Source organism: Rhincodon typus, chromosome 6, assembly GCF_021869965.1.
Source record: "Rhincodon typus isolate 14 chromosome 6, sRhiTyp1.1, whole genome shotgun sequence".
NCBI lineage: Eukaryota > Metazoa > Chordata > Chondrichthyes > Orectolobiformes > Rhincodontidae > Rhincodon > Rhincodon typus.
Window position 1 is genome coordinate 105,569,511 of NC_063337.1, and position 13,256 is coordinate 105,582,766.

At 38.6% G+C, this 13,256-nt stretch overlaps 1 protein-coding gene across 1 annotated transcript in view; it reads right to left on the reverse strand.

The window, feature by feature from the left end:
- LOC109923937 (protein diaphanous homolog 3-like) overlaps window positions 1–13,256 on the reverse strand; it is a 404,377-nt gene that overhangs the window by 357,288 nt on the left and 33,833 nt on the right. Inside the window, exons 5-6 of the mRNA XM_048598427.1 lie at window positions 294–365; window positions 116–185 (exon numbers count right to left, since the gene is read on the reverse strand). Coding sequence (XP_048454384.1) covers window positions 116–185; window positions 294–365 — 142 coding nt within the window. The remainder of the gene's footprint in view (window positions 1–115; window positions 186–293; window positions 366–13,256) is intronic.

Consider the following 13,256-nt stretch of genomic DNA (forward strand, 5'->3'; position numbering starts at 1 on the left):
TCAGCTTTCCTGCTCCTCTGATGCTGCTTGGCCTGCTGTGTTCATCCAGCTCTACACCTTGTTATCTCAGATTCTCCAGCATCGGCAGTTCCTACTATCTCAGTAATTAAGTTACCTTGTTGTTCATGAATGCTCTCAAACACTGAATCACTTTATGTTGACTTTTGCGGTCATTTTGTTCTTGACTATGATGAGGATAAAATAAAACGTTTATTTTAGTTCACAAGCCAAACACCATTTCAAAAAGCAAATGATTGGGCAACTTAAAATATGGCATTAGAAACTGCACTTACCTTTTATTGAGTAATTTCTCCAAGACATCCAAAAGCTGCTTTAAACCTTCAATTCCAAAGCTTCCAACCCAACTGAAAACAAAACAGAATAAACTGAACTACCAAACTAAAACATTGGGAAACCAAGAAACGTCAATTTCAGCAAAGCACTAAACTGTTTTCAAAGAAACAAAATGATCCTATTTAACACTGAAGAATTTTTATAGATACTATTTTCCACCATAACTTGCTTCCAGTGTTTTAATTTTTCATTGAAACTAGAGGTGAAATTCAGTGTCCCAGTTGAGCAGGGCATGGGATTGGGTTGGGCATTTAATCAAGCAGATCAATCGAGGGTGGAGAGCCCACTGTCTTCCTGACTCTCCCCCAGCCTTTACTAAGGCTATGATGGGGAAGATAACGATCAGCCTTCTCAGTCCTCAGTCAGCTTAGGGCCTTATTTTCTTGAACAAATTCCTCCCCATCCAAGCCCTTAACACGATGGCAGTCCCAATCTATGTTTGGAAAGTTAAAATCCCCTGCTATTACAACATTATTATTCTTACAGATATCTGAGATCTCTCTACTTATTTGTTTCTCAGTTTCTCATTGACTATTGAGGGGCCTTTGGTACAATCTCATCAAGATAATCATCCCCTTCATTTTTCTAAGTTCCACTCATACAGCTTCACCAAAAGTCTAAGAATCCCAATGGATTTAAGTGGGATTTAATGCTGTCATTACTCATAGAAATGGCGACTGTAGGATTGCCAGTGGCTGTCCAGCCAGTAGATGGGACCATAGGCAGTCATTAAATTAAGCCCCACACTTTACCTACAAATTATTTGAGCCAGGCACTGCCACAGCAAATGCTTAATTCAGTAAACGTCAATACATCCATATGAAACAGAGAAGTACTTATCTGTAACATATCTTTTAAAAGCAAGTATTTCAATGTATGATGCGTTTCTCAAAAATAAAGTGTTACATGTATTTTCCCCTCATTGGAATGAATTTGCACCAACATCTTTTACATCAAAAGAATAAGTTCTGGATAGAGAGGGACCCAATCTGATTTTGGGCTCTGATATCAAATTGACCAAATTTCTCAGAAATTCGTATTGACATATTAAGCATTTAGTACAGTTTTCAAGCATGAATGTGGAGCAGGTATATCAAAAATGAAAGCCGAATCATTTACCCCTGTAGGTAATAATTGCTCAATTATTACTTTATTTTCACACATCCATTAAAATCTATACTTAATGATTTTTCCAGACAAAAACTTATAACTTTATTGTGTAAGATGTTTGACAAAACCCTGGGGGATGCAGAAACTCGCTGCAAACAACAGCAACCTATGGCATTCCCCACACTCCATAATCTGCAATTTATGTAAAATATATATTGATACATAAATGTTAGTCTAGTGAAAATAGAATAAAACTACAGAAATTCTGCTCTTTACTCTTCATGATTTGACACATTTCGTCTATACTTATTCTTCAATGAATAAGGGTAAGCCTAAAACATTGTTAATTAGCTTTAGCTAGATATAATAATATGAAAGTTCATTGTGGTCAACAATCACTCACTAACGAGTCTGAATGTCCATCCAGGAAATGCTGTGTCACTGCTCGTGGACTCTGTGGATCCTTGTGAAGCTGATGAGCCCAATTCTGGACCCACATCTCTGACAACACATTTGGCAGGTGATTCTGGGAAGTGGAAGTGGTCCTTGGCCTTGAGATCGCTGGCATTCCTTTCTCTCGTTCCTTTTCTACACTTTGCTGGGCATTTTCAAAGAATTGTGGTCCTTCACACAGGAGTTTCCTCCAAGTCGGGTTCTTCCAAACGAGGGTCTCCTTTGCACTGACATCTATGTTGCACTTCTTGATGATAGCCTTCTGGGAATCTCTGAATTGCTTCCTCGGTCCTCCTCTCCTTCAAGTGCCTTCACTGAGCTGAGTGAAGAAGATTTGCTCTGGCAACTGAAATGCAAGGCATCCTAAGCACAGGGACAGCCAGCGGGGTTGGTTTCAATGATCATGGCCTCAATGCTGATGCTGTTGTCTGCTTCAAGGATGCTGATGTTAGTACACCTGTCCTACCAGCTGATGCATCAGACAGAATCTGTCTCAAACGGCATTGGCCTTAAGGTGGCATCTATATGTTTTCGGAGCCAAATAGAAGAATTAGAAGGATGGCTGCCTTATACACCAGGATCTTGGTATCAGCACAAATGTCACGTTCATCAAAGACTCTCATGCTTCAGCATCCAAAGGTAGTGCTCACCAATTAACTGCAATGTTGAACCTCTGTGTCAATGTCAGCCTTAGATGAGAGGTAGCTCCCCAGGTAAGGGAAATATTCCATGTTTGGGAGGATTTCTCCATTGATCATAATGGAAGAATGAACTGGAACTTGACCTGGGACAGGTTGGCAAAAGATTTTAGTCTTATTGAGGTTGAGGCTGAGACCAATTCTACAAATGCTTTCATGAAGGCACTAAATCAGGCTTGAAGATTATCTTCCGAAACAGCAGAGATGGCCTTGTCATCCACATACTGAAGATCCACAAGTCAGGTCAGTGTCATTAGTTCTGACTGGGTTCTGACTGGTGTCCAATTCTCGGAGAGGAAGACTCAGTTGGATCAACTACAAGTTGACCATTGTCCTGGTATGGACTGATTGTGTCATGAATTCACTTCAGATGCTTGGAAGATATAGTCACCATCAATTCAACGAGGAGTAAAATCCTATATTGCCTTCCACGCTTTGTATTACCTTCTGGGTGGGAGAACATTGGAGTCATTTCCTTTTTTGCACATTTAAATGTATTACACACAGAGAGACAAAGTCCTTCAAGGCCAAATGCTTAGATAAAATAAAGAGCATCTGAGAGGGAATTTAAAGGCTGATAAAGTAATAGATAATAATGGTAAGTTAGTACTTAATCAACACGGAAATCAAAGAATCAAGGCATACTTCTCAAAGTTATTTGAAATCAGTAACAAAATCTCAGAATCTGAGCAGTGACTACTGCAAATCAACAAGGGATTTTATACCTCAAATGTTACCGTGATTCATGATTAAAATCCTGAGGAACAGAATACAGTAAGTCAAATATTAGATAGGGGTAATGTGCAGGAACATGACACAAGGCATGGAGCTAAAAAATCTAAAGGTCAATTTTCCAGTTTAACGTGGAACAAATGGTAGTCTGTAAACACAGCCATAATATGGAAATTGGACTTGCTGAGAATGGAAATGTAGACAACCTCAAATTTATAGAGGCAGAGTGGGAAACAAGCAAGCAGAGTACTGACATGATGGAGTCCAGAGGTAACTAAGGCATGAATAAGGGTTTCAGCAACAGATGAGCTAAGATGTGGAAATAGGCCCTCTTAGAGATGGCACAAATGTGAGCCAGAAACTTGTCACAGGATCAGGTGTGACACAAAGGTTGAAAACTGGCTTGCTCACAAACAGTTTACAGGAAAGTGTTGGAGTCAATAGTAAGGGAATAGCATCTGCAGCAAAGACGGAAAACCATGTCTTCAGTCTCCCCAGTATTTCATTGGAGGAAATTTCTGTCCCTCCAGTACTAGATGTCAGAAAAGCAGTCTGAAAATTTAGCAACAGCGGAGGACTTCAGAGAACTGTTCATTAGGCAGAACTGGATGTTATCAATATACATAGGAAAACTAAAGGTGTGTCTTTGATAGCTGCCAAAATTTATATAGATGACAACTATAAGATGGCCCACACTGGTTCATTCCTCAGAGCAATGCCTTAACCAGAATGTCTGATTTAAGTTTAAACAAAGCTTGGCACTTGATTTATGGTTATCATCTAACTAGGGAATTCTCCATCTCATTGCTTCTTCCAAAGTCCTCTCATACTAAATATTAAATGTTGGTCCTCCTTTACAGAAATGTTCTTGTGGAAGTTATGATGAGTCCAATGAAAAATTTTGACAAAATATGTCTTTGTTTCAGCAATACTCAAGTTCTATATTGCCAAACAGGCTATTTACCTCTTCAACAGAGGTACAAAACAAGATCATTAAACCAGAGATATAGGATCAGGGTTAGCCCATTTGACAACATGAAATCTGCTCTACTATTTGATCATGGCTGATAGGTTTCTCAATCCCATTCTCCTGCCTTTTCCCCGTAACCCTTGATCCTCTTACTAATCAAGAACCTATCTATCTCTGTCTTAAATACATGCAAAGACTTGGCTCCCATAGACCTATGGCAATGAGTTCCACAGATTAACCATCTTCTGGCTGATACTGAGCCCAAAGCTGTTCACAATATTCCAAATGAGGTCTGAACAGATCCTTGTGTAACCTCAGCAGTGCATCTCTGCTCTTGTATTCTTGCCCAGGTAGTAATCCAGAGATTTTTTTTGGTTCTGCTTTTTAATTTAGCCCTTAGCTGCTCATATTCCCTCACTGGCTGTATTCAAGGTAGTTAATATAAGGCGTTTGAGTGCCTCTTGAAACACAGCGTCCAGATAACTCTCCCCCTCCCTGATACATCGTAGTATTCAAAGCTAAGCCTCCAGCTCATCAACTCTGACCCAGAGTTCTTCAAGCAACTAACACTCGCTACAGATGTGGTGGCTATGGATCACAATGGGATCAACTGTTCCCACATCATGCAGTTACAATACATCAAGTGGCCTGGCATCTCACTCCTAGTTACTCAGGCTTATTAGTTGGAAAAGCTCAAAATACTGGCCTTTGTTTCGAGAAGATTACATACTAATGATTATGTGTTAATTACAACTATAAAGTGTTCTGGTTACACCACACCCAGAGTACTAGTCACAGCTCTGGGCACCACACATTTGGAATGATACATTGGTTTTGGAGGAAGTGAAATGTAGGTTGACAAGAACTTTACTTAGTTGTCAAGGGTAAAATATAGGGAAGTGTTTGACCAAACTTGTTCTACTCCCTAGAACTGAGATGGTTGTGGGGTGATTTTATTGAGGTTTTCAAGAAATTAGGAGGAACCAATAAGGTGGAGAGAGGAATAGGAGAGAAACTGTACCTACTGGTTAAAGAATCTAAGACTACGGGCTATTATCTAAAAATTAGAACAAGATCTTTTATGAATGAAGTAAGGAAAAAGCAATATCCAAAGAGTGGTAGAAACTTGTAACTTTTTTCCACAAATGGATTTGCTGCTCGGAAAATTCACTTTAAATTTATATTTACTAACAATGATACGAAAGGATACGGGGGAAAATGTAAGTGTGTAGAGTTAGGTCATTGATCACACCCAATTATCCCGAATGCCTAAACATGCTGGCAGGGCTGAATGTTCCTGTATCTGTGTTTCTATTATCCTGGAAGGTATGAAATGCAAAAGAAGGGAAGGAGGGATTTTTTTTTAAATGGAACAAAAAAACAAAATAATATACTGTTCAGTCATCACATAAAAAGGAAAGGTGTGGTGTAATTTGAGTCATTAAAGGATAGAAAAGAAATACAAGCTATGACAGTGAAACATCAGAAATATGAAATCATTGCCCTGCCTCAGTATTTAACAGGAAGACAGATCAAGTGACGTGACACCAAAAGATAAGATTAGAAAGGATATTAATATGTTTAAACTATAAAGGAGACATTATTATAATTATCTAATTAACTTTTGGAGGCCTCAACTGCATCAGTCTTCACTGCTCTTCAGCTGTGCATTGGAGATCCTAAGCATTCACTGCATAAAAGATTTCTCCTGATGATAAAGTTGGTGCTTCTGCTATTTAGGAGAAAGATCCAGGATAGAGAGAAAGCATCATGAAAGAAAGGCAAGATATTTCCAAATAACATTGGAGAAACTTGATGGCGATGATGTTCCCATGTCCCTGCTGTGCACTTCCTTCAAGGTGCCAAAAGACATGGATTTAAAAGGTACAATTGAAGAACCCTTGAACCTTGGCATGTGAGCTCAGGAGGGACATTCAAAGTGGCCCACAGAAGAATTCCACTCTCAAAGCGCAACAACCGAAAGGTACTGCCCCTCACATACCACTCCCCACTCCATTGCAAGACATTCATGACTGGTCACAGCCACACATGTACATAACTTGTAGACCAGTTTTAAAGCTATTCCACCAAACTTTAAGGGAATAATGTCAAAATGGCTAGAAACAACTCTCTGAAGCTTATCAAATTGGCCAGAGACCAATTTAGAATTGATTATTGCATATCTATGGGTCAACACAATATGTACTTTTAATATTTAATGCATTACCATGTTCACATAGTGAAATGCATATCAGAAAAAATTGATTAATTGAAACAAACATACCTTGGCAAGAAGCTGAAGAATTAACCCTAATCAGAAGAGCGAACATTGGACATTCACTTTTTTAAGTCTCACACTTATTGTAGACTTTATGACTTCATCATTAAAAATAGTTGGATTTGGATATTTTAAAAATGGCAGTTACAGTAGGTCCCCATTTAACAGTGACTTATTTATCAGTGTTTCACTTTAACATTGTTAGTAATGTCGTGTCAATAAATCCATTTAATGCTTCCAGTTTCACTTTAATATCATTTGCCACAGACTTATTCTTCTGTGATGTGCCTGCATACATACATGACTATTCCTATAGTGCTTCTGCCCTTGCCAACGGTCCATCTTCTCCCTGCTCTTGGCCTCATCCCCTGGCATTGCTCCCTGCCCTCACCTGCAAGCCTTGGTGCCCAGCATTGCCCCTTGGCTCACATCCAATAACCCACCCTCTCCTATCTGTTCTCACCTGATACACAAGATCTTTACGTTAGCTGCTCTTGACTCCTTCTGAACTCTCACTGAAGACCTGGGTTCTATTTTGTGCCAAATGTGGGACAGTGCCTGTAGTTCTGGGACTTCATCTACCAACTGCACTCACTGACCTCTACCACTAGATGGAGACAGCTTCATTATCTGTGGAACTGTGAATGCAACTGAGTGCTGTGGAAACAAAGAATATTCCTGTACCTTATAACAGAAAGAAGGCCAATGATGAAGCAGCTGAAGATCTTTGGGCCTTGGACACTACCACAAGACGTGCCTTGAGGCTGATTCTGTGAATATTTAACATGATTAGCCTTGTGAGAGGGCTCTCCCAATTTCAAAGAAGTATGCAGATGCTAGGAAAGAGGATTTTGCAGAGTTGGTGGAGCTGGGTGTGCAATATCAGAATGCAGTGTCGACTGGCTTGCCATTTTATTCATACACATTGTCATGATTTGCTCACCTATTTCAGAGGGCAGCTGACAGGCAGGCAGATTGTTTTGGTCTGGAGTCAAACATAGGATAAATTATCTAAAGACGGCAGATTTCCTGACAAAAGATATTAGTCAGCCACAGTTGACAATGGCTCAAAATTGACAACCTAGATTTTGTGCTAAGTTTCTTGTAGTTGGGGCTTGAATTCACAACATTCAGAGTCAGAAGTGAGTACTACCAATGAGCCAAAAATTAATTTTTACTACAATAGGTGATCTGCCTATAATTAAGTGGCATAGTTGCTTCGACAGTGCTGGCAATATCACCACTTGAAAACAGTAGCTCTAAAAGAATGAAGAAATCATCTTGTAGAGATAGTAAGAACTGCCGATGCTGACGTTTCTGAAAATTTTCTGACAAAGGGTCCAGACCCGAAATGTCAGCTTTCCCGCTCCTCTGATGCTGCCTGGCCTGCTGTGTTCCTCCTGCTCCACACCATGTTATCTAGTGTTAACCATAAGTGCATCATTAAGGAAATAATAATGCTGACAAGATTAAAAAATAAAATTATGCTGATTAGGAAATGCAGCATCAAAATTTATGCACTGCCTTGACCTAATCACAAAGCATGCTCCAATAATTGAGCCCCACTATTCCAGAAGCCATCACAAATGTGTAACTACTCAACTAAAGCACGAAGTTGATCAAATTGCCTGACAGACTACGATTCAAGACAAGAGTAGTTCACACCAGGTTTCATCATTAACAAGAAAGTAATTCTAATGTGAACACATGTATTCTTTAACAAATGGCTACAAAATGGATTACTAATTTACAACTTAAGCTATACCACTTTAATATTTCAATTCACACTCACTGATTCACAACTTAGTCAGAAAAAATCATATAATTTGACACAAATATTATGGGTGTAAGAATATAATAGATTGGGCCAGCAAGTTCAGTATTTCAAAGTGCGGGCCACAAGAGTAGGCAGCTTTGTCTTTCAGTTTTCTTTTTATTTTACCAATGCTGATCATTAATTCCAGGAAGTAAGGAGGAGGACACGCCCTATCTACATCAATGGAGCTGAAGTGGAGATGATTAAGAGCGTCAAGTTCCTAGGAGTGACAATCACTAACAATCTGTCCCAGTCCACCCACGTTGATGCAGCAGTCAAGAAAGCACATCGCCTCTACTTCCTCAGGAGGCTAAGGGAATTCGGCATGTCTGTGAAGACGCAAACCAATTTTTATAGATGCACCACAGAAAGTATTCTATCCGGATGCATCACAGCTTGTTGTGGTAACTGCTCTGCCCAGGACCATAAGAAACTACTACAGAACTGTGAACATAGCCCAGTCCATCATGCAAGCCAACCTTCCATCCAATAACTCCATCTATACTTCTCAATGTCTCAGAAAGGTGTCCAACATAATCAAAGACCCCTCCCGCCCTGGTTATAATCTCTTCCAATCTCTTCTGTCAGACAGAAAACACAAAAGCTTAAACACAGGTACCAAAAGATTCAAGAACAGCTTCTTCCTCGCTGTTATTAGACTTCTGAATGGACGTCTCAAATTTTAATTATAATGTTGATCTTGCTGTTTGTGTACCTTCTCTGCAGCCATTACAATATATTCCTCACTCTGTTCTATTACCCTTAAGCACTTGTACGATACGATCTGCCTGTACTGCAAGCAAAACAAAACTTTTCATTGTACCTGGGTACATGTGACAATCATAAATCAAATCAAATCAAATGATGAGTCAATTTTGGCTGCAGAGGGATGGTCAATCTGGTTTCTATAGCCGATCAGATGGACTCATGTCTTGTTTGTGTTAGATTTCTGTTTTTAGGCTCCCTAGATTTTTGTCTTCTTCACTCAGTGAGAGACATGGTGACAGAAACTTCTTGTTTGCAGGCATGTGGATATCTTGGGGTCCATTACACTACAAGGTCTGTAACTAACTGCAGTTGGACCAATCTGAAGGCTTTTCTTAACTCAAAGATTCCTGGTGCCACACTGTCTCAAAGTATCCATCACACTGTTTCTAAAAATAATATAATCCTATACAACTTAATGACACACACACAATGACATTTGGTCTTCAAGATGCAAAATACTTCTATAGGCAGTGTTCAAATTTCATTTGCTGATTTATAACCTATAAGGAAAAATGTAATCCATACAGCATTTTAAAACAGACCACATACAGCAAAAACAACAGTTTACATATCGTCACAGGCTACGCAAAGTATTCATGAAGCATAATGTATTAATAAAGTACTCATCAATTAAAATTTTGCAATGTCTGCACACAACTTATATGCTTTTATACCTACAGCAAAGGCAGAAGAGCAAGTTAACTAGCCATGGAGAATGCATCTTTTTTCCCTTCAACTTGTTCTTTTACCAACTATCGTGGTAGATTTGTTAAACCCAGCTAAACTAGTTCCATTGATAGGAAAATGATTCAAGAGATTGACCTCACTTCAGGGAGAAGAGAAGCACAAAAACATTCCATGGTGCTAAAACAAAATTTCATAGATTTAAATTTTAACTGCTCCTAAATTATATAACACATTTTAAATACAGATTATTTTGATGTCTGGTGACTTAATGCTTAAAATGTGAAACAACTGAACAGAATTTCAGAACACATTCTACGAACGTCAAGATCTGAAAATATACCATTACAGATATTAATTATCAATGCCAGTGTAAATCTGGTTAATTGATTTAAGTAAAGTTTCAAAGTTTAGTGGCATGCTGGCCATGAATGTAGTTATGTGATTCCGAGTTAGTTTTTTTCTCTATCGGGAAACTTTCATTTGGAGACGAGGTCAAGATGGGGAACTCAAGTCCTGACACAGATCAGAAATGATCTAATTGAATGACAGAAGTGGCTCAGAATGGCTTCCTCCTAATAACAATGTTTTGCCTGGGATAAAACCTAAATGAGAAAGAACTATAACACCCTAAGATGTAGGAGCAGAAGTAAGCCATTCAATCCACCGAGTTTGCTCCACCGTTCAAGGAGATCGTGGATGATCTGATAGTCCTCAATTCCACTCTACTACCTTTTCCCTATAACCTTTGATTCCCTAACAGATTAAAATTGTGTCTATCTCAGCCTTGAATATACTTAAGCCCCCCACCCTCGACAGCCCTTTGTGGTAAAGAATTCCATAGGTCTACTACCCTCTGAGAGCAGAAATACTGTCATCTGTCTTAAATGTACAATCCCTTTTCTGAGACAATGGGAAACACCCTGTCCCCTGCATCCATGTCAAGTCCTCTAGGAATCTTGTATTTTTCAATAAGGTCGTCTCTCATTCTTCTATACTCCAATAGTTAAAGTCCCAACCTACTCAACCCCTCCTTATAAATAAGTTGGTCCTTCCATGCCAGACTATACCTCTATATTTCTATACCTGGTATCAGCCTCGTAATTCTCTGGATTGTCTCCAATGCGGCTGTATCTTTCCTCAGATAAGGGGTCCAAAACTGTTCACAGTATTTCAGCTGTGGTCTGACTAGTCCCTTGTATTTTTAGCAGAATTTTCCTATATTAATATTCCATCCCTTTTGAAATAAAGGTCAGCATTGCATTTATCTTTCTTTTTACCCGCTGAACTTTGTTGCTAGCCTTTTGTGATTGATGCATGAGGACTCCCAAATCCCCCTGTTCTGTAGCTTTCTACAGCCTTTCTCCATGAAAATAAACTCAGCTCCTCTATTCTTCCTGCCAAAGAGCAGCATTGTGGCTCGACCCAAACCAAATGGATTGCAGTAGCCAAAAAGGCTCACCACTACCATCTCAAGTGTAATTAGAGATGGGAAATAAATGCAGGCCCAGCCAGCAAAGACCATGTCTCCAAAATTAATTTTAGAAAATGCATGCATGCATTTACTATTTACTGCTACTGACATCTGATTCTAGTCTAATTTATTTAAGGTAAAGATAGAATTGGGAGGATACCCAATTGCAGAAACTGATTTATACCCTTGGCACTACCAGGGTAAAATTATCAAATAAAATAAATTATCACAGTTAAGCTGCACAGTTGTTCTAAAATGCTGAGCAAGACATCAGCCATAAAAAATTGAATAACTATAGCTCAACCAGCCCCATAGGCCAGAAGAAATAAGAACAGGAGTAGGCCATTTGGCCCCCCCAAGCCTGCTCCACCACTCAATGGGATTATGTCTGATCCAACATTTCTCACATCCACTTTCCTGCTCTTTCCCCATTAGCCATAATTCCACAAATAGGTGGGGAAAAATTAGACAAAGTTTGAATGACCCGTGCATTCAAAATCCAAAGTTTCTAATTACATAAACAAAACTCTCAGGATAGCAGTTAGGAGGGGCTCTTGCAAAAATATTAGATATTTCTGGATATGTTTATAAGCAAACTTGTGTTGAGTAATTTTGATCAACACGTCGTTTAAAACAATATTATTTTCACAGCAGAGTAAAGATTGGCATTATTTCATATTCTTCTTTGTAAATGAATGCAATTCACTACTTACCAAACCTGCAAACTGAACATATATTTCTGCAATATTTTGCTCAGGGTGAGCTCTATTACAACATTGATATGGAAATAACTAAAGGTTTCTCGCAATTCACCAAAAATGACTGAGTTTTGTAAGAGATGACAGGATTTTAAAACACTCAAATTATTTACCTACAAGCAGTAAAATCATAGCCTGTATACTTGCATAGTACTAAGTAATTCCATACAAATCTCCACATTATTTTATCATTTTGACTATTTTTCTGAATATACCTTGGTGAGCAAAGCACCTGTTATTTATACACTACATTAGATACAATTACTTCAAAAGAGAAAATGTATACCACAGTATATATGACAAAATAACAAATTTGGTACCTTCAACTTGAAGGTCAGCTTCAATATAATATCAAAAACCAATTTCCACTCCTCTGTCAGAGTCATTTATCACCCAAGTTTAATACAATTATCCAGTATGCCTAGCCTTCAATTGCAAATTCTCTTCCTTGAACTACTAGGTGGTAGAACACTTCATGTATATCCTTGGAGACTTTATGAGAAGTAACACTGATGCACAATAAATCAGAATGCAAAGATAATCTCACATTCATAAGTGACATAGCAAAATGAGAACAATAATGACACTCAAACACCAAAAAGACCACGTCAAGATCTTTAGCAAATGCAACATTATGCAGCTCAGCCATATAGACTCTGAATTGTTAAAACTCTTAACCCACTTCTTCAACCTGACTCCCCACAGAAAAAGCAATTGTTCAATTCCAAAACTCTGATCTTGTGCAGTATTCCTTTCCATGGGTGAATCAACATGAGATTTTAATTTGACATTAATTAAGGCCTGTCTATCTCTTTTCCATGGTTTGAATATGTTGACATGGAGCTTTTTAAAATTAAACCATGGACAACAAATACGATTGACCTTAATGGGCACCATAATATTTGGTACAGCAGCAAAATTTGAGCAGAAGGATGAAAATAATATTATTTATACACCTTAATAAGCAATTCTCTGGAATAGTCTTACCTTCCCATTGTTATAAAATTATACACAATTGCTCTGTACTGGGGTGACATAATGTAGACTAAATGAGCGGTGTGAAATAAATTGCTAAGTCCGGAAGCATGACCCCGGACTGAGAATGACCTGCCTTTCTAATTCTCCATGTTGCTCTCATGCCGACATTTCTGTCCTGATCAA